This window comes from Gossypium hirsutum, chromosome D11 (genome assembly GCF_007990345.1).
Source record: "Gossypium hirsutum isolate 1008001.06 chromosome D11, Gossypium_hirsutum_v2.1, whole genome shotgun sequence".
Lineage (NCBI taxonomy): Eukaryota > Viridiplantae > Streptophyta > Magnoliopsida > Malvales > Malvaceae > Gossypium > Gossypium hirsutum.
The window spans coordinates 28,653,991-28,674,576 of NC_053447.1; the positions used below are offsets into that span (position 1 = coordinate 28,653,991).

General features: G+C 32.6%; 1 protein-coding gene and 1 non-coding gene across 2 annotated transcripts; one reads left to right on the forward strand and one right to left on the reverse strand.

Moving 5' to 3' along the window:
- Positions 1 to 3,189: 3,189 nt before the first annotated feature.
- On the reverse strand, positions 3,190 to 4,218 carry LOC107913298 (cysteine-rich and transmembrane domain-containing protein WIH1). Its single transcript, XM_016841841.2, has 3 exons — positions 3,835 to 4,218; positions 3,606 to 3,741; positions 3,190 to 3,449 (listed from the first exon to the last, which is right to left on the reverse strand). Exons 1-3 carry the CDS (start codon positions 3,884 to 3,886, stop codon positions 3,404 to 3,406), a joined length of 234 nt encoding a protein of 77 aa, XP_016697330.1. The 5' UTR covers positions 3,887 to 4,218; the 3' UTR covers positions 3,190 to 3,403.
- Positions 4,219 to 17,832: 13,614 nt separating this feature from the next.
- LOC121223921 (small nucleolar RNA R71) lies at positions 17,833 to 17,939 on the forward strand. The gene has a single exon (XR_005921387.1). It is a non-coding gene; the product is annotated as a small nucleolar RNA R71 (small nucleolar RNA).
- Positions 17,940 to 20,586: the final 2,647 nt, after the last annotated feature.

Below are 20,586 nucleotides of genomic sequence, written 5' to 3' on the forward strand. Positions count from 1 at the left end.
GGTTGAATTGTGAATAGTTGGATCTCAATTTTGGTTCGATTAGGATGGAACTAGTTGGTTCCATAGTGAGGGACAAAATGATTAAGAATGAATGGTTGTGGCAATCATTGAAGATCATACCAAATGAGTATATATATAGATATGTGCCTATGGAGATAGAATTTCTTAATTCTGTTTCCATATTTTTCTTCCTATAACATCACATTCTCTAGTTGCTCTGAAGAGTAAAAGAATTTAACTAAAGAAAGATTCGTATGCTACATAATCATGTGATTTGAAGACTGGTAGTAAAGAAATTAAAGACCTGGTAAGTTTCTTTACCACTCTATTCTTACAGATTAAAGAAAAAGATAGAGTAAGAACTCTTAAAAGCTTCCTACAATGATGGATTCTGAGTTTTAAAATCTAGACATCTTTAGCTTATCTAGTAAATGATTATCATGTTTAGCTATTAGGAAAAAAGAGGCTCTAACGATTCAGACAAGCTAAACTAACAATGATAAGGAAGCAATGTGAGTTCTTACATTTTTCCTTTTGATTGATATATGTTGTTGCACGAAATTGCCAGCTAATTGCTGATTGTTTAATAGTATATAGTTATTGAATAATTTTCTGGCGTGATGCATGCATAACAATAATTTGTATGGTATGCATAATTATTGTATACATGGTATAGAGGGGAAACTATCAATGGGTTAGACGAAGTTAGGATTAGGGAAGGGTGATTTTGTTAGATACTGGTATACAGTGTTGTTGAGTGCACCCGTGATGTGCAGAGTTTCGAGCCTTGCGGAGGGGATAATGTGATGTTTGAGCATCAATATTAAGAATGACAAAATGGAGGAATGGAATGAGGAATAAAGAAATTATAATTCCGTTAAAATTTCGTCATCTAGGATCGCTGGGAGCAAATCGTGATGTGCGAAACTCCGGGCCTTGTAGAGAGGACATTTTGGTGTTTGAGCATCAATGTAGAACGTGAAAAGAAATTATGTCAACTGGTCTTTCGGGGTGACACTGTGATGATTTTATTTAAGTTCCATAGAACATCATCGCGACGACGATCAACAGGCTTTATGGGGCGAAGGTCTAACGTGTAAGATCATATCTCGGTTGTGGCAACTAAGGTAATCCGCCAGGACAATAAACACGAGGTTACATTGGGAAAGTCCATAGATCAGTATACTAGTAGAGAATTCGCCAAAAGGCGATGATAAGAGTGATCTAGAAAACATCTCAAACTAATAAGGGTAAAAAGAGAAAGTGACTCATTAGATAAGGAGGTATACATATTATGTTTAATTCAAGTCTGCTAAGGAAGGTGCGGATCCCACACTGTTTGAGTGGATGCGAAATTGGGCTAAATAGTTCACGGACTTCAATGGTAGACCAACCAAGAAATGGCCTTAAGTTTGGGAAAACCTACCGGAGTTTTTTGGGAAGAAAATGCCAGCCTAAGACTAAATGAGTAACGAAGTCTGCCAAGGTTAGTGAAAAGCAAAATTTTATTGATCTGCCTCAGGTAGGTGTCGCAAGTCCAATGAAACCCTTTAAGGAATGGACCGTAATAGGCGAGTGCTATGGAGGTTACACTATAAGAATCAAATTCCCCAGGAGAAGAGAATGATAAGAATAGATTGTGTTTTGATAGGGACCCGCGTTACGAACATTATTAAAAAACATGGAGTATCGCCAATTTAGAGTAATAAATATTAGTATCAAAGATTATGTTCGCCAATGAATGGCTCAAAGTAATTAAGGCACTAGTCTTGTTAGCTGAGTGGTAAAATCCTTCTACGAAAACATGGAGTTTAATTATAAGCTAGACACTTTAGTTTCTCAAGGTTTATACAAATATATATACAAGCTATGTGCATATCTCACTAAGTTTCTTTGATCTTATAAATTTGTTGCTTGAATGCAATATTAGATAATGATATAGGTATCAAGAGGGACCAAGTCAGTTTCTACCAGAGTAAATGGCGTGTTGTAGCTGTTCAGGTATATAAAGGGGCACCCCTAGAGGCCTAGCTGCGGGGTTTAATTTAATTATGTTCGTATTCTAGTATAAGTCCAAAAAATGTAAAAAAAAAACTTTAAGATTAAGCTCGTAAAATTTACCCACCATTTGTGTACGAGTTTTTGTATTATTTAGATTCTCAAAATTTGAGTTATGAAAGTGTGTAATCAAATCCGAAATATGAGTACTGTTTAAGTTATTTGGATTAGTGTAACATATGATACTTGAATTTGGTGATTGGATCGGGTATAGGGTGTTACAAATTAAGTGGTATACAAGTTTCGATTTAGCTGATCCTTTGAATGTAAGAAGTTAAGGAGTAGCCCCTATATACGTGTTATACGTGTTGCAGTAGATTTGGCTTAGTCCCTCAAGAGTTGTTATAAGAAAGTAAGTGAGACGTGAATGAGTGCAGGTTTGGTGAATTATAATCAGGTTGGTGATAGGTGTAATGTCGAATAACAAGGAAAAGAGGAAAGTGCTCCGATGATACTCCTTATTATTCGAATTATAAAGGTGAATTATAATGTCGAATTATAAAGGCACTCCGATGATACAACAACCAGATTCATATGTAATTCATATTATTCGAGACCTATTGCGTCGAGTTCGGGATATTGGTATTAGATATGTGCATCGGTGATAAGATGACTGATTGCTTAACAAAAGCTACAAAAGGATTAATTATTAACTTTTACTCTTGGTTCCAACCAATTAATTTTGCTTTGAATGTGCTGCATGAAAATGTTACTGTTTTATCTTTTCCTAAAATGATTGTTACATAATAACTTTTACCCTCCTTAATAAATATATATATGATGCAATTAACTTAAAGAATGAAACTAAAAAGGTCGACGATATGCACTATTTTAAAAGAAAATTAATTAAGTTCATACAAATCTTTTGTATCTAATTGAATCACTGAATTTACAAAAATCAAATAAGAGTTTAATTAATTTTTTAAAAAATAAATCAGGACTTGTAAGATGGTAAAAAGTGAAGCTGATAAAATATAAAAATTCATAAAGTTAATCAGTTGATATGAGTTAGCTGACTCGGAAGCAAAACATTGAATGCGTGAAGGCATCATGCCCGGGTGGAATAAAATTTCAATTTTCCATAGAATCGATTCCAGAAAACAAAAATGCACGTGAGAAGATGCGGCAATCTTAGAAACAAAGTTCCCATTCTTTTTCTTTTCCCCACATTACAGTGTTATTATAAATGAGAAATATCAAAACAATTCATGAATGAGAAAATGAGATGTTCTGACATAGTTAAAGGGAGACAAATGTTCATGTTAATACATCGGAATTGGATCTACTAAAAACATATTAAACCATGAGGATGATCAACCATCAACCGTTGTCCTCTTCTTTCTCCTTAGAAGCAAGCATCCAGAAGACAACAACAGCAAAGTGCTGCTAAACTGCACAACAAACAACACATAATATAAATTACTTCATATTTATTATGCCAGGCAAGGCTGAAAAAAAACAGAATCAACCTTCAGAAAAAAGGCCTAGAAATTAAAATCATGACAACACTAGTTGTTATAGTATGCTCGAAAGTGAAGAAGTTTTACCAGCCTTCAAGAAAACCGGTTTCCTGCTGCTGCCTTGGCGGTGGCGCCGCTGCATACTGATACTGTGGAGGCGGCGGGTAGGCATAACCTTCAGCTGGGTATCCAGGCGGTGGATATGCATCTTTTGGAGGATACCCTGTAAATCCAACCCCCCATCAAAGAAATTAAAACCTAAAAACTCCATCACATGTTAAAAAAAAAAAATCAAAACCAGAGTTAAAACAAATACCTTGAGGAGGAGGAACTCCAACAGGAGGCTGCTGTTGATTGTAGTAACTCATCTTTAAACACAAAAACTCTGGGTTCTTTCAACTCAGGTATGATTTTATAAGAAATCGATAAGTCGGTTCAAAAAATCTTAAGCCTGAAGAAGAAGTTTCTCTATGTGCTTAACCCAGCCTTCACTCTTTCTTTTCTGTCTTCTTTTTTTATGATGGAGAATGTAAATGGATTGGAATCTTGAATAGTTGAGGGACTTCAAGTTTGGTTCCAGCTACGCCTAGAAACCTATTTTTATTCCAATATTCTAGAATGTAGAGTGAAACCGCGTAGTTGCTTTAAATGAAGCCACTTCGATGGAGGCTAGTTTTAGCAGAGGATACATAGCATGATTTGTTTGAAATGAGCATTTTGGCTTTTGAATATATCTACATGTTTAAAAAAAATGATGAATGATAAAAAGACTTATTTTTTTAATCTTACATTATCATGATCTATGATTCATGTTCTTAACTAAACCTTTCAAAATACTTTTATTAATTAATTAATTTAAATGGTTAAATTCTATTCTTAGATTATCTTTATTCTCTTATAAAAATAAGAACTATTACGAATTATGTGATTAGAGTCTGGAGTAGACTTATTCATGGGTCAAGTTATCACTCAGGCTCGAAGGTCTGCTCGAAATTTGAGATAATTTGGGCAAAAAAAAGCCCGTTTAAAATATGAGTCGGGCTTAAACTTAAGCATTCAAGTCTTGAGCCCGGCCCAATCTATTTTAAGTTTATAATACTTAATATTATGTAATTTAGAATACATTAAAAAATAAACTTATACTAAATATATAATACTATTGTAATGTAAACATTAAAAAAATGTTAAGATGACTGTATAAAATTTTTTAATAAATAAAAAATATACAAAATTATTAAATATTAAAATAATATAATATAAATATTTTTAAAAAATTAAAAATAATATGGACGGACTAAAATAGACTTGGATTAGTCTTTTACAAATATGGGCGAGTTTAGGCAAAAATTTAAGCCCAAATTTCGGGCTAGGCTTAAACAAGCATAAAATATGCTACTATCATGCTTGGCCTGGCCTGACCGGTGAACACCTCTAGTCTCGAGTTTAGTTTTATGAATGAATAAAATATTTTTTTTGAGTTTAACCCATTCAACTTGAAATAATATAAAATTAATATAATTACTAAATATAAGATGTTAAAAAATAAAATGATAAATAATTTGGGTTTAATTACCTAAATTCAACCTTGAAATCATTTCTTTTGTCAATTTCTTAGGCTCTTTTGACTTCGTTTTCATACACTTTTTCTTTTTCCTTCAAAAAACTCAAAACACTTTTGAAATTATATTTTTCATATTCAGACACTTTTTCCTTAATATTCTGAAACTTTGCTTAAATTATGTATAATATTATTATTTTGGGTTGAATCTAATTTCATGAGTAAATAACATTAATTTGATTAATGAAATAATAAAAACTTAAACTCAAATATACAAAATCAAAGTATAAATCTTATTTAATATCAAATTTAAGTCTTTTTTATTGAATTAGCCTGCGACTTAAGTGTTACCCAAAAAAGAATCAAATTAAAGCCTTTTTAAAAGTACTCACACATTAACATTTTTATTTTTATTTTATTCTATTTTTTTTTCACCTGTAGGTTGTTTCTTCTTAATATAACCCAACCCAACCCCACCTACACCTGATCATGAGTCAAGCCACCCGGCTCTGCTCAAAGACTCGCCCGAAATGTGGAAGGATTTAGACAAAAATGTAGGCTCAAAAAATGGGCTTGGACAAAAAATAAGGCCCGTTTAAAAAATGGGCCGGACCTCGGGTAAGGCAATTTTGGCCCAGGCCCGGAGCGAATTCATTAAAGGACAAAAAAATTTGTTCTTTTTTTTTTAATTTTATTTTCTTATTATTTTCTTCATATTTTACTACCATTTTAATATTATATTACTACTATTTTGTTGTTATTGTTTGGATATTATATAAAATTTATTTTATTGTTAATTTTGTTATTATTTTAAAGGCATTTGTTAATTTATTATTATTATTTTAGAGGCATTTGCTTGTTAAGTTGCATTTATCTTAGTGTTATTTGAGTTTACATATTTTTTAAAATTTATTTTCAATTTGTTAAGGAATAACTATTTTGATGTTTTTAGTATTTTTGATGTATTATATATATTTAAAAATTATATAAAAATTAATACGGGCGGGCCAAGTCGGGTCCGGGTTTTATCATTTTTATTCGGGTCAGGCTTGGACAAAATTTTAGGCCCATTTTTTAGGCTGGACCGGGCCAATGCCTAGTAAATGAGACTGAATTTTTAGTTGAGCCCGACCCGACCCGACCTGACCTATGAGTACCTCTAACCCCACCCTAAATTGTCTAATTTGTGAAGGCAATTTCATGGACAAAAGGATTAAATTAGGTGAGAGTGAAAATAATAATAGTGGTGGGGTAGTGATATTAAAAATTGTAACAGTAAAATTAAAATGACTAGTGAATTATGTATTTAGATTGAAACATAATTGTGGTTGCGAGATGAAAATAAAAAAAAATCATTCTGATGTGGACGCGCTTTGCTGTCACTATAATTTTTATTGTCAATATAATTGTTCCTAAACCCTAAACCTAAACACAATATTTAAAAAAAAACTAAATCCAATTTTAATTAATTTTCTTAAAAACACTAAAACCAAATTTAATTAATTTATTTAAAATCCCTAAACCGTAATTTAATTAATTTAAAAAACACTAAATCCTGATTTATTTTTAAAAATTTCTAAAACCTAGAACCTTAAATTATTTTAACAAAACCCTAAATCCTACAAACCTAACCCTAAATTATTCTAACAAAACCCTAACCCTAAAAAACCCTAAACCAAAAAACCCTAGGGACTAAACATTCAAAAAGCCCTAACTTAGGAAAAACACGGAGCAAAACGCGCTCCTGGGGGAGTGTTTTTTCCACGTCAGCAAAGCGCGTCCACGCTAGCGCGTTTTGTGCTGACATGGAAAAAAACACTCCTCTAGGGGCGCGATTTGCTGGAAATTTCATCCTAAAATGCTCCTACGTATATGGGTTTTGCCAAAATCGGCCGTTTTCGGTAAATAATGCAGAAATTGGCCCATTTTCGTAAATATACTTGGAAATGGGCCTTTATAGGTTAATTAGTCGACAATGAGGTTCTTTTAAGGAAAAAAAAACCTCTTAAAAAATATCCACATCTTACTCTAGTAAAAGGCTAGTAGGATCCAAAGGGAGCTAAAAGAGAGGGCCAGATCTATTACCTAAACAATTAATTATGATTGGCTAATATACACATGTGGTAATGAAGTTTCTTTTATGTGAAAAGATACAAAATAATTATTTAATTTTTCGATTTTTTTATTCATCCACTGATATATCGTGAACTAACTAAAAATCTGACTAAGGCAAGTGCACCTATCAATTAATAGTATAGTTACGATAAACGCATTTATCGTTCGCACGGAAAGTAAAAGTACTAGTAATTATTGTCTTTCTATTATTTAACCGAATAATTTGAATGATGGATTGAAAACTAAAATTAACAAAATTATTTAACTAACGAACTCGACAAAGAACAATTTAGGAAATAAACAATTAACAACCAAGATGCAAACAATACCCAAGAAAGAATTCACCTAAATTTCATCTGTCATTATCAATCTAAATTATGCACTTTCTTTGCTTAGTATCTTGATCCATAGAAATCCCTAAATTATACTAATATCTCTTTCGAGAGTAAGAGCAACTGACTCTAGGTTGATTAATTGAAATTTCTTTTTAATTAAAACCCCTATTATCACATTAACTCATGCTATGGATTCCCCTATTAGATTTGACTCTAATCCGGTAGATTTATGTCGTCCTGTTTCTAGCATTGCATGCAACTCCACTCAATTACGCAAGGTCTACTCTTAAACAGAGTCTATTCCTCATCTGATTTAAGCACATCAAACATGAGTCAATAATCTAGAAATATCAAACCAATAATTAAGCACACATAATTGAGAACAATATGTAAGTATTTATTGCACAAAATAAAATTTAAACGGTAGAATCCATCATAATGTTCGTCTCCCATAGGTATTTAGAAAATTAGTTCATCCTTGAAAATAAAAACATCCTAAACACAGTATAATCGATAGAAAAAAAAGAAACTCATGTTAATCTCCTAAGAAATAAAATGCGAATATTTAATCTTGACAGAAATCTGCTTGAGAATCGACTTCAATGGTATTTTTTGAGTTGTTTTCTTGAATATTCTATGACAGTCCTCTCCTATCTTCTTATTTTTTAATATATACATATGTCTTAGAATGCCCAAAAAACCTAAAAATGGTGTTTTCTCGTAGTTCAGAGTGCCAATTCGCAAAATCGACACGACCTGTCACATGGCTATGTGGCAGCCCGTGTGGCTCACACGGTTGTGTAGAAGGGGTCAGCCCGTATAACTTCTATACCTTACTCTAATTTTCCAGTTTTCACTCGTTTTTCACTCCTTTTGCTCCCAAATGCTCTCCTAAGTATAAAAACATGAATTTAAAGGATTAGGAGCATAAAATTCATCATTAACATCAAATAATCACCCAAAAATACATTAAGAATGAGATTAAAACATGTTACTTTTAACACTTATCAAATATCTCCACACTTAAGCGTTTGCTTATCCTCAAGCAAAATCGTCAACCCACATTCAAGTTAACTTCTCTTAATTTGTTATTTTCACCGATAACGTCTTAGGATAATTTACAGATAATCATGCATTGGAAATTCACACTAAAATGACACTAAACATCATAAGCAATCAAAGTAGATAATTTTAAGCTTTAAAAACATTAGACATCTCCTCTATCTCAATAATTATTTGAAATTCAAAATCAACAAGAACATCCTCACTAATGATTCACTCAAAGCACTCAAAGTATTTAAGGTTCAAGTAATATGCACTCAATAGTCGAACAAGAAATGTTATTACCATAGGCTTGCTTGAAAATCAAATGATACACCCATCAAGAGGTCTTAACAAGGTTGTAATGGGGCTTAGGTTAATGGTATGGAACAAGTCAGAAGAGTTTGTTATAATTGAGAGTAGAGCTGATAAGTTACCAAAATAGAAAAAAAATCAGATGCCGAATTAAAAGAATTTATATCAACAAGAAATAAAGAATAAAAATGAGTTTTTCAACATAATATGAAACTAACGATTCAAGCTCAGTCAATTTATATATATTTTGAAAATAATGAAACATAGTCAGACAACTAACCAAATCAAATCTCGACAAAAAGGTAGTCAATGAGAAGGATAATTCTACAACATAGATATAGGTTATGAGTTCACATTAACGGGTTAGAAAATAATGTGTTAGGATCAACGAGATTTACAAGGGTTTAATTCAACAGGTAAGCTGGTTAAAGGTTAAGTTGGTTAAATTCTAAGTGCCTCTATCATCTCAGTGTATCAAATCAATAATATGGTCTCGACATGCATAATCGAAACAAGCTCTAGAATAACAAATCAAGTCGACATGCTCACAACCAAAAATAAAATGAGTACGAAAAATATTTGCTCAATAGGCTTAAAAGCCTACAAAAAATTATGGTTTTGATGTCAAACTTGCTAATTTAAAATTTTAAGAAAATGCTTCAATTCAGGTAGATAACCTAAAATAATAATTTCTGAAAAATAACTTATCATGTTTGACTCTCTCGTGTCTTAAAGTATAAATGACACAATTCACAAACATCCACAAATTATTCTTAAAATAGAATCACTCAAAACTCTAAATTAAAAAAAAATTAACTTCAATGATAGGTGTGAGAAAATTACTTAAACACAAACAATAATTCAAAGATTTCATCGCATAAGCATATAAACATCCTCTACACACTTAAGATTTACATTGTCTTCAATGTATAAACAAGTATAAAAATAATAAGCAAAATATCATAAGGGAGGGTGATAGAGGGTTGTGTGCGGACCAAGATCGAATTGTCAAGCCACGGGAAACTCCTACGAAAACTCTAAACGTTTGGATCTGAAACGAAACAGCAAAACTTAATTAGAATCAATTAGATCTGGAAACTAAAAATCCCCAAATTAATAAAGAACAGTCAAGAATCAAAACACTTATAAATAGATGTTCTTTGAAGCGAAGAACACGAAATTAAACCCCAAGATTAACTTCCAATCAGCTGAAACTATCAAAGAACACAAAACAGCAACTAAATTAAAAACAGATTGCGAAATCAATGGACACTAGTTCTAGGGATTGGACGGCAAGAAAAGGGGGATTTTTGTGAATAAAAAATGTTTCTTTATGTCCAAGGAAGTGCCGAATCAGATCTTGAAGTTTGGAATGGATGAAATGAAACAAGAATAATTAATCCTAAATTATTCAACAAAACGGCACAAGCAGAATTTAATAAAGAAGAATGAACAACAAAAGAATAAAGAAAAGTCCTAAGAAGCCTTGAAATCCCAAAAGATTTCACAACTCCCTTCAAACGGATCTAATCTCCCCTCTAATGAAGATCAATGGCAAGAAAAAGGCTGAAGATGGCTCCCACAATCAAAAAGATTGTTAAAACTACTTCTAAAGAAAACTCAAGAGAAAATTCTTGAAGAACTCAAAGAGAATTTTCACTCAAAGCAAATCTGAAATTTTCAATGTAATTCTAGTGTAATGTGTATAAGGGTGGCTGGCCAAGCCATACATATAGGCCTTCTAACTATTTTCCTAGTCCTAATAGGAAAACTAAAAAAAAACCTAATTTTTTTTTACTTTCAAGGGAATTTCGTCCAAGGCCTTTAATGGGCCTCTTTGGGCTAAATTTTTACATAGAAATTTATTTATAAAGTCTAAAAATTAAAACTAAGTATTTAAAGAATTAAAATTTTACAAATTGGGCCACTTTGACAATTTGGCCTGATTTTTAACTAAGTCTGATTTAAATTTCAGGATTGGGCTTGGAACATCTTATTGGGCCTTGTCTTCAAGAACTCGGGCTTGTTAATTCTCGTAACTGAGATCCAATGCGCCTTAGTTGCAAGATTCGATTTCTTGGACCAAGATTTCCAAGATTTGAAATCTGATATTCTTGATTCTTGAAATCGCTCAAAACAGCAAAATTGGACCAAGATTCGGTTTCTTGATTTTCTTGAAAACAAGAAAGTGAATCTTGATTTTCTTTTTCCTTCATATACGCATCTAAGGCCTTTGTGACTCGTATCATTCCCCCCTTTCGCAAAAAGATTCATTCTCAAATCTGAAAAATCAAATGGAGATAAGTCAGCCACATTGAAAGTAGAACTTGTAGTCCAATCATAAGCATAACAAAACAAGTATAATGCATGCGAATGGACAGATTCAGATTACCATGCAAACAAGCTAATTTACTCACCGATGCCTCGTCAAATATTCGAAACAAAGATGTACATGTTTTAAGGCATTCAATCATCTCAAATTGTTTCCACAAACCGTGAATAAATTGCGAGTAATAAATCAAATGGTAAACGTAATCATCACAAGTAGGTATTTGAAAAGGTTCACACGGTTCACAGAGTTGCACAATCATACCATGCGTTAATCGACGGTCTATAGATTCACTCACACATGCATTATCAAAAACAAGAATCTTTTTATCAACCATCAAAACAGATAGATCATCAATTAATAAAATAGGACAGTCAATCACGTTTCGATATAAGTGTTTTACAAAAATTAAATCATCAACATGATCTTTGTCACTATCCGAGGAGTACAAAAGTGTTTCAAAAGTTTCAAGCATCTTACCTTTATAAGCAGAAGAATAAGGGTCAATCTTACCTTTTCCATTTAATACAAACCTTCGCTCACCGGGGGCATAGTGTAGTCGAAGCTTTGTTGTTGAGTTAACCTTTGTCAAATGGAACTCAAACTTCATGTACAACCACATAAACTATTTAAGGGATGAATATAAATTGAAAACAAATTTGGCAAATTTTGTTACCTTATTCAAAAACCAAGTATCAAAATAACAGAAAGTATTTGCACACAATAGATGATGCTTGATTTTCCAACAAAATATACCAAAACAGATTCCGGGTTTAAAAACTTGATTTTGATTAGTCATGCCGAAGTGTAACAAAGATTTCATTAAACCAATCAAGTTAAACCATGAGGATTTTTGCATACATACCAACATACATTCAAAACTTTTTTTATTCACCAAAACAGATTTGCACAAATTCGCGGATTTTACATAAGGCAAATCAAGAGAATGACAACTCACACTTCCTTTCTTAGTTCGTGGCAATCCTAGAATAAAATCCATGGATAAGTCTACCCATGGTGAAGTAGGAATCAGATTTTGCTTGTTTACATGTGATGCACTTAGAACATACCTTTTCGACGTCCTTCTTCATATGAGGCCAATAGAAGTGTTCTATCCCACGTAAAGGTGGTAAACCTTTAGAAGCCTCACTAAAGACATCTATATAATCCTGCAAAAGACATTGAAACACACTAGGCAAATATCCATTAATGTTAGATAGAGATAAATAGTTTTGCCTAAACCTCACAAGGATACAAGGATGTTTATTGAGTAGGGCTCTCCGCACATCTTTTTTTGTTGCAATCAAAATTTTCTCTCTAGTTTTACCACTTGCAGATTCACTCACCTTTGGGCCATTTAAATTTTGACTTTTTTCACTACTAGCCTCTTTTCTCTCTGTCTTTTTTATTTGTCCTTTCTCCCTCACCCCCTCACAAAATTTCATCATTTTTAATTGATCTTTATATACATCATTGGGATTTAAAGGAGCAAGAGTGAATTTTCGGCCTTTAAACACAAGAGAGTATCTATTGAGCTTGCCTTGGTGTGTAACATCACGATCAAATTGCCAAGGCCGTCCAAGGAGCAAGTGTGTCGCATACATTGGGACCATATCACACCATACCTCATCCTCGTAATTCCCAAGCTTAAAAGTGATCAAGGACTGTTTTGTAACTTTAACTTTTGAGCATTCATTAAGCCACTGAAGGTGATACGGCTTAGGGTGCTCGATACAAGGTAACTTTAAGGAATCCACCAAATAGCTGCTAATTATATTCGAACAACTCCCACTGTCAATAATAAGTGAACATAAGTTACCTTTAATAAAACACCTAGAATGGAAAATATTGGTCCTTTGGTTATTACAATCGTCTCCCATTTGGATGTTAAGGGTGCGGTAGACTACCATCTTATTTTTTTTCTCTTTTTTTTTGAAATACCTGTAAAACAAATACTCAACACTCAAAAGAAAAATTAGCAAACTTCACCGTTAGTCACTCAAAAAGAAAAATCAAATTCTCAATGAGATAGAATTCAGTCTTGTGAGTTCTTTAGTAGAGTCTACATCAACCAATTAGAAAGTGTATGAACCGAAACTACCAAAGAGTCCTAATTTGCACTAAGATGCCAAAAACTGACGAGACACCAATTAATTTGTGTTGCACCGAGGAAGAATTGTGCACACCTTAAAATCCTACTAACACAAGAAACAAGAAGGTGTTAGATAGTGTAAAGGAAGAATAAAGGCAAACAAATGAAAACCTACAGCTAAGAATCAATAAAAATTGCTGAAATCGAAAAACCCGAAAAACTATGGAGTAACTTGCCAACTTCGTTCGAGGTGTTCCTAATCTCCAAAAATCATGAAATTAAATCTGGAATGTCCTTAAATATTGAATTTTTGATCTGGAAAGTTTGGGCACTAAACTCAACCCGCTGAATCTTTTTTTAAATTTTTATTGGATTTCGTATTTTTCAATTATTTTGACTTTTTCGACTGAATTTTTTGCGGGAAATATTTTTTTATATTCAATAACAGTGCCAAAAATATGTATGTAAAATTTCAGATCAATCATACAACTTTTACCCACTCAAATGAATTTTTTTCGAAAAATTTTCCTGGGTAAAACTGCTGTTTGTAGTTTAAAAAATAGAGATCAGTTTAGAAATCAACCAAGAACACCCAAAACGCCCAAAATCTGATACCAAATGATAGAGGGTTGCGCGCGGACCAAGATCGAGTTGTCAAGTCACGGGAAACTCATACGAAAACTCTAAACGTTTGGATCTGAAACGAAACAACAAAAGTTAATTAGAATCAATTAGATCTGGAAACTAAAAATCCCCAAATTAATAAAGAACAGCCAAGAATCAAAACACTTATGAATAGATGTTCTTGGAAGCGAAGAACACGAAATTAAGCCCCAAGATTAACTTCCAATCAGCCGAAACTATCAAAGAACACAAAACATCAACTAAATTAAAAACAGATTGTGAAATCAATGGACACTAGTTCTAGGGATTGGATGGCAAGAAAAGGGGGATTTTTGTGAATCAAAAATGTTTCTTTATGTCCAAGGAAGTGCCGAATCAGATTTTGAAGTTTGGAATGGCTGAAAAGAAACAAAAATAATTAATCCCAAATTATTCAACAAAATGGCATAAGCAAAATTTAATAAAGAAGAATGAATAGCAAAAGAATAAAGAAAAGTCCTAAGAAGCCTTGAAATCCCAAAAGATTTCACAACTCCCTTCAAACGGCTCTAATCTCCCCTCCAATAAAGATCAATGGCAAGAAGAAGGCTGAAGATGGCTCCCACAATCAAAAAGATTGTTAAAACTACTTCTAAAGAAAATTCTTGAAGAACTCAAAGAGAATTTTCACTCAAAGAAAATATGAAATTTTCAATGTAATTCTAGTGTAATGTGTATAAGGGTGGCTGGCTAAGCCATACATATAGGCCTTCTAACTATTTTCCTAGTCCTAATAGGAAAACTAAAAAAAAAACCTAATTTTTTTTGACTTTCAAGGGAATTTCGTCCAAGGCCTTTAATGGGCCTCTTTGGGCTGAATTTTTACATAGAAATTTATTTATAAAGTCTAAAAATTAAAACTAAGTATTTAAAGAATTAAAATTTTACAAATTGGGCCACTTTGACAATTTGGCCTGATTTTCAACTAAGTCTGATTTAAATTTCAGGATTGGGCTTGGAACATCTTATTGGGCCGTGTCTTCAAGAACTTGGGCTTGTTAATGCTCGTAATTGAGATCCAATGCGCCTTAGTTGCACGATTCGGTTTCTTGGACCAAGATTTCCAAGATTTGAAATCTTGATTTTCTTGATTCTTGAAATCGCTTAAAACAACAAAATTGGACCAAGATTCTGTTTCTTGATTTTCTTGAAAACAAAAAAGTGAATCTTGATTTTCTTTTTCCTTGGTATACGCATCTAAGGCCTTTGTGACTCGTATCAGAGGGAGAGAACTAAAACTGCCTTGAATTTGGATTAATTCATTGGAATAGTAAAAATTTTGAATCGTAGGAGATTCTAAATCAAGTACATGTTTCTGAGCACACTAGTAAGAATATAGACAAAAATAAATAAGATAAAGGGATACAAAATAGAAAAACAACTGATAAAGCAATAACAGTAAAATTCAAAATAAAAATAAAATAAAACATAGAATTTTGTAAAATAAAAACAAATAACAAAAAATCAAATAAAACATAAAACTAAATAAAATATAAGTAATTCAAAAGTAAAAAAATCTGATACTATTTTAATAACCAGCTTAGAAGAATAAAAATGGAAATAATAATATTAATAATAAAGAAATAAATAATTAAAAATTAAAAAAATAAAAAGAGAAAGGATGGTTGGTTTGGTGGGTACCCACGATGGTGTTTGGGTAAATGAAGAAAGAAAAAAAAATGAAAAATTCCTAGCATTAAAAAGAGGGTACATGTCCATGTGCTAAGCCATGTGAGCCATATGGCAGTGTGGCCAAGCCATGTGAGCCACATGACCGTGTGGCCAGACCGTGTATGTCTCTAAGGTCGTGTGGCCTATTAAATTTTTTTTTCAAATTTTTGCTCTAGTATCCACATGGCTTGTGACACGCCCACATGTCCAGGCCATGTGAGGTGCTCATTCACTTCTCCCACACTCGTGTATGAGGTCGTGTGGGCCACACGGTTTAGCACACGCATGTGTGTCAGGTCGTGTGTCTCACACGGTCATGTCTCCAAGCTATGTAACTCAATTCAGACCGCGTGGGTCAAAAATAGTTTTGAAAAATTAGCTCCAGTGTTCACACGACCTATGACACACCCATGTGTCCAAACCGTGTGTCCAAGCCGTGTGAATTCTTTTTTGAATTTTTTCAAAATTTTTTAAGTAATAAAAATAAATGTACTATTTTTTTTATTTTTTTAAAATAACAAGAAAGTAAAATAAATAAATAAAATAAAAACACTCGTGTTGCCTCCTGAGAAGCGTTTATTTAGAATCTAAGCCCGACTTCCCTTTTTAAGCTAACGGTTAAGGCTGATTTTGAAGCCGAAGCTCCTCTATTTCTTTATTAGTTTTACCACTAAAATAAAGTTTGAGACGATGGCTGTTTACCTTGAATGTGCCAAAATCAGGGTGTGTTACCTCAATGGTTCTGTATGAAAATACGTTTTGTACTACAAATGAGTTCGACCCTCTTGACTTAAGCTCTGAAGGGAACATTCATGGATCTGACTTGTCCAGTAGCACTTTGTCCCCAACTTTGAATTGGTTCGTCCTCTTTACATGCACACTATGACGTTGCTTAGTTATTTCTTTGATCGTTCTAGGGTTTTCATCAACCTTTGTTTTTCATTCATCTAATTCATCGAGCTGCACCATTCGCTCTTCACTTGTCCCTTATTTTTGTCACCTTGAAACGAACATTGTTCAAACACATACTCATTGGTAATTTCTTGTAAAGAATGTCGAGCCGTATGATTACTAACATTAACAGAATAACGAGTATCATCTCGCTCACTAGGAACTCTAACAAAATCACGTGCTTGAAGAGTAATATTTTCATCACCTACACTGAGTACAAGTTCACCATTACCCACATCAATAACAGTTCTAGCAGTGGCTAAAAAGGGTCGATCTAAGATAATTGGGAATTCAATAGCCTTATCTATGTATAGTATAACGAAATCAATAGGGAATATAAATTTATCTACTTTCACAAGTACATCCTCAATAATAACCTTAGGATACCTAATTGATCTGTCAACTAATTGAATACTCATCCTAGTGGGTTTTAGTTCTCGGAGACCAAGTTGTTTGAACATTTTATAAGGCATAACATATACACTAGCCCCCAAATCAGCCAAAGCTTTTTCAACATTTATAAGGCATAACAATTGGGTTGGTTTCGGTGTTACTAGGTAAGCTACTTTGTTGTCTCTCCGAAACAAGTTTAGCAAGCTGCCCAATCTAATTTTCAAGCCCTTGAATCGATACTTTCTGATTTTTCAAAGCTATCTTAATGTTTCGTAATCGAGTTTCGGACACCGAAATAAATTTAGTTAACATCCCAAGGTTCAATTTCTTTTCTTGCTGATAAGGTTGTTGAAAACCCGGAGGGGGTTATGACCTTTGATTACCTTGACCACCACAAGAGAAATTTGGATGATTCCTCAATCTTGTATTATAGTTATTGCTATAGGGGTTATTTTGAGGTCTAGAATTGTTACCCATAAAGTTGACTTGCTCATGCTCCATGTTAGAACCGAAAGGTAAACATTCTGGATTGATTATCACCTCTCTAGTTGCATCACATTTCATTACTAGATTCATCGTGTTATTGCAACTCAAGTCATGAATTTTTTACTCAATGCTTCCACTTGACTTACTAACATAAAACTGCATCTATATTAAAAACATCGGCTACTTTAATCGATTTTGTTCTCATGACTTGCCATTGATAACTATTTAGTGTCGTCTCCTTAATAAACTCTTGAGTTGCTTCATGTGTCTTATTATTTAATGTCCCGCCAGTTGCTGCATCAATTAGTTGCCTAGTCAAGAGATTCAAACCATTGTAAAATGTTTTAACTTGTAACCACAAAGGTAACCCATGATGAGGACACATTCTCAAAAGATATTTAAATCTCTCTCATGCATTATATAATGTCTCCAACTCAATTTGAGCAAAATAAGAAATGTCGTTCCTCAACTTAGCTGTTTTAACCGGTGGGAAGTACTTTAACAAAAGCTTCTTAGTCATTTGATCCCAAGTCGGGATAGAACCTCGTGGAAGAGAATTCAACCACTATTTTACCTTACTCCTCATAGAGAACGGGAACAACTGTAAGCGTATGACATCATTAGTAAAGCCATTAATCTTGAATGTGTTGCAAATCTCTAGAAAGTTAGCTAAATGAGCATTTGGATCTTCATCTTGTAACCCATCAAACTGGACATATTGTTGTACCATCTGAATTGTGTTCGACTTCAGCTCAAATTTGTTTGCAGCAATAGTCAGTCTGACAATACTCGATTCAACCCTAGTCAGAGTAGGCTTAGCATAATCATACATAGTCCGAGGAGTAGGCTATGCAGGAGGCTGCTAATTAATTTGATTATTTTTCATCTCCACAGTAATATCCTTTTCCTCTTGATCGTCTATTAAAATCTGTTGACTTTGTCTTGCTTCTCTCCGATTTTTGTGAGCAGTTTCCTCGATCTCACTATCATAAACTAACGGTTCCAACAGGTTTCCTCTAGTCATAACCCAAAAGAACCTATTAGAATTAAACAAAAAACAATAGAATATAAAAATTAAATTGAAACAAAAATATAAAAATAAAAATAAAAATAAAAATGGCTAAATGAATAGAAATAAAGTTTTCCTAATATTTTAGTCCCCGACAATGGTGCCAAAAACTTGATGCGTCGTGAAGTAACTAAAAATATGACTAAGGCAAGTGCACCTATCAATTAATAGTATAACTATGGTGAGCACATATATCGTTCCCACGAAGACTAAAAGTAATAGTAATTATGGTGAGCACATATTGCATAGAAATTTGATTTAATGATTTTTGTTAATTGAAAGAATAATTATGTTCAAATGGAATGTCCCTAAAGTCAAGTGGTTTTAGAAAATGAGATTTTGGAACCTCGTTTCTATAAATCAATAAAATTTTATTTTTTAGATAGTTAATTAATTAAAAAGGAGTAAATTGTAAAAGCTGTAAGAGTTAGCTTTTAGTAAATATATGCATTAAATGATTATGGAAAACTAAATACCTGGATTCAAATGGTAAATACACCATGTTGAATCTAAGTGGACGGTTTTGATGATAGGAAGCATGAAATTTAATTAACTTTCTAAAGGGTAAAAATGTAAATTGATTAATTAATGGGAAATTAAACAAAACAAAGGTTAGAATAACCATCATCTTTCTCATTTGCACAACACCAAAATTGAAACACCATGGTAGGCATTAGGAAGTTGTCGGCCATTGTAAAATTCACATGCATGGTATCTTTCTTTCACCGTTTTTCTTGATTTTTATGTTTTTAGGCTCATATTAGCTTAATCTAGCTAACCAGGGGTCAATTTTTTAAATTTTTAAATGTTTAGAATTTTATCATGAATGAATTTGTGATGTTCTTGAAATTTTATGATAAATATAAGTATTTTGTTAAGTGATTTTTGATGGTTTTAATGTTTAGGGACTTATTTGTTAAAATAGTAAATTTCAATGTAAATATTGTGAAATGATGATAAAAATGGGCTGATTATGAACCCTATGAAAATTGGCTAGCATGAATTTTAATTAAAAGTGGTTAAATTGTAAGTTTCGGGTTTAGGGATTAAATTGCATAAAAGGTAAAATATTTGGGGTAATTTTGTAAATCTCCCATTGATAAGAGTTATAATTTGAATTAGTTATTTTAAGCTATTTTAATGGTTTAATTTAATGAAAATTATTATTTAGATCAAGAAACGAACCAAACGGATCTAAACCGAGGAAAGTTAAAGTGTCGGATTAGTCGGGGGATTCGTTTTTACAACTGAATTTGTTAAGTTAAGTTCGTATAAGGATTAAATTATTATGAAATATTTTGTATGTAATGCTAATAAATACTTATGTTACAAATAAATTAGATTAGTAATTGTATAATAATTTGGTGATATGGGTCAAAATAGGATGTTAATTACTTTGTATGATATAATGCTTTAGTTTGGATGGGATATTCAAAATGGTATTATGATGAAGGAAATGTATATTTGAAAAGGGTAAAATGAAATGCAAATTAAGGCTTTGGAGATGTTAAAATGCCCTGTTTGAACCTTGAGAATTCTTAGGATACAAATGACATGTCATTAAGGATTATATTGTTTCGGGTGCCAGTCCTAGATGACCTACTGATGGCTGAGGTCCTGCATTTGTTACGGATTCTCCACAGCTCGTGTGAGTAGCATTGTATAGCTATCATTTTGAACCACGGCTCGTGTGAGCAGGCCCACTTCACTGCTTGTGTTAGAATTACTGAAAAGGTTACAATTACATGAAAAGACACTCTTTATGTGAGCGTTACCGAGTATTCGATGCTATTCTATTGGTTCAACGGGCAATTAAAGTTTAAAACAAAAAGATATGTATATGAAATGAGTTATGTCATTGAGCTTATGAAATGGAAATTCTGATATGTATAAATGGATTGAAAAGGTAACTATTTGATTATGTGTTGGGTGATTTACATAATGAAATCCATTGCATGTTATATTTCATTATCAAGTATAGGTGTGTTCTTAATTATATCTACTAACCTTGTGAAGTGTTGTGGTTATTATGTTGATGGTTATAAATGAC

Coding starts and splice junctions, on each gene's coding strand:
- LOC107913298 (XM_016841841.2), bottom strand. CDS start 3,886: ATGAGTTACTACAATCAACAGCAGCCTCCTGTTGGAGTTCCTCCTCCT. Junction 3,742..3,834: donor TGGAGTTCCTCCTCCTCAAG/GTATTTGTTTTA, acceptor TTGGATTTACAG/GGTATCCTCCAAAAGATGCA. Junction 3,450..3,605: donor ACCGGTTTTCTTGAAGGCTG/GTAAAACTTCTT, acceptor TTTGTTGTGCAG/TTTAGCAGCACTTTGCTGTT.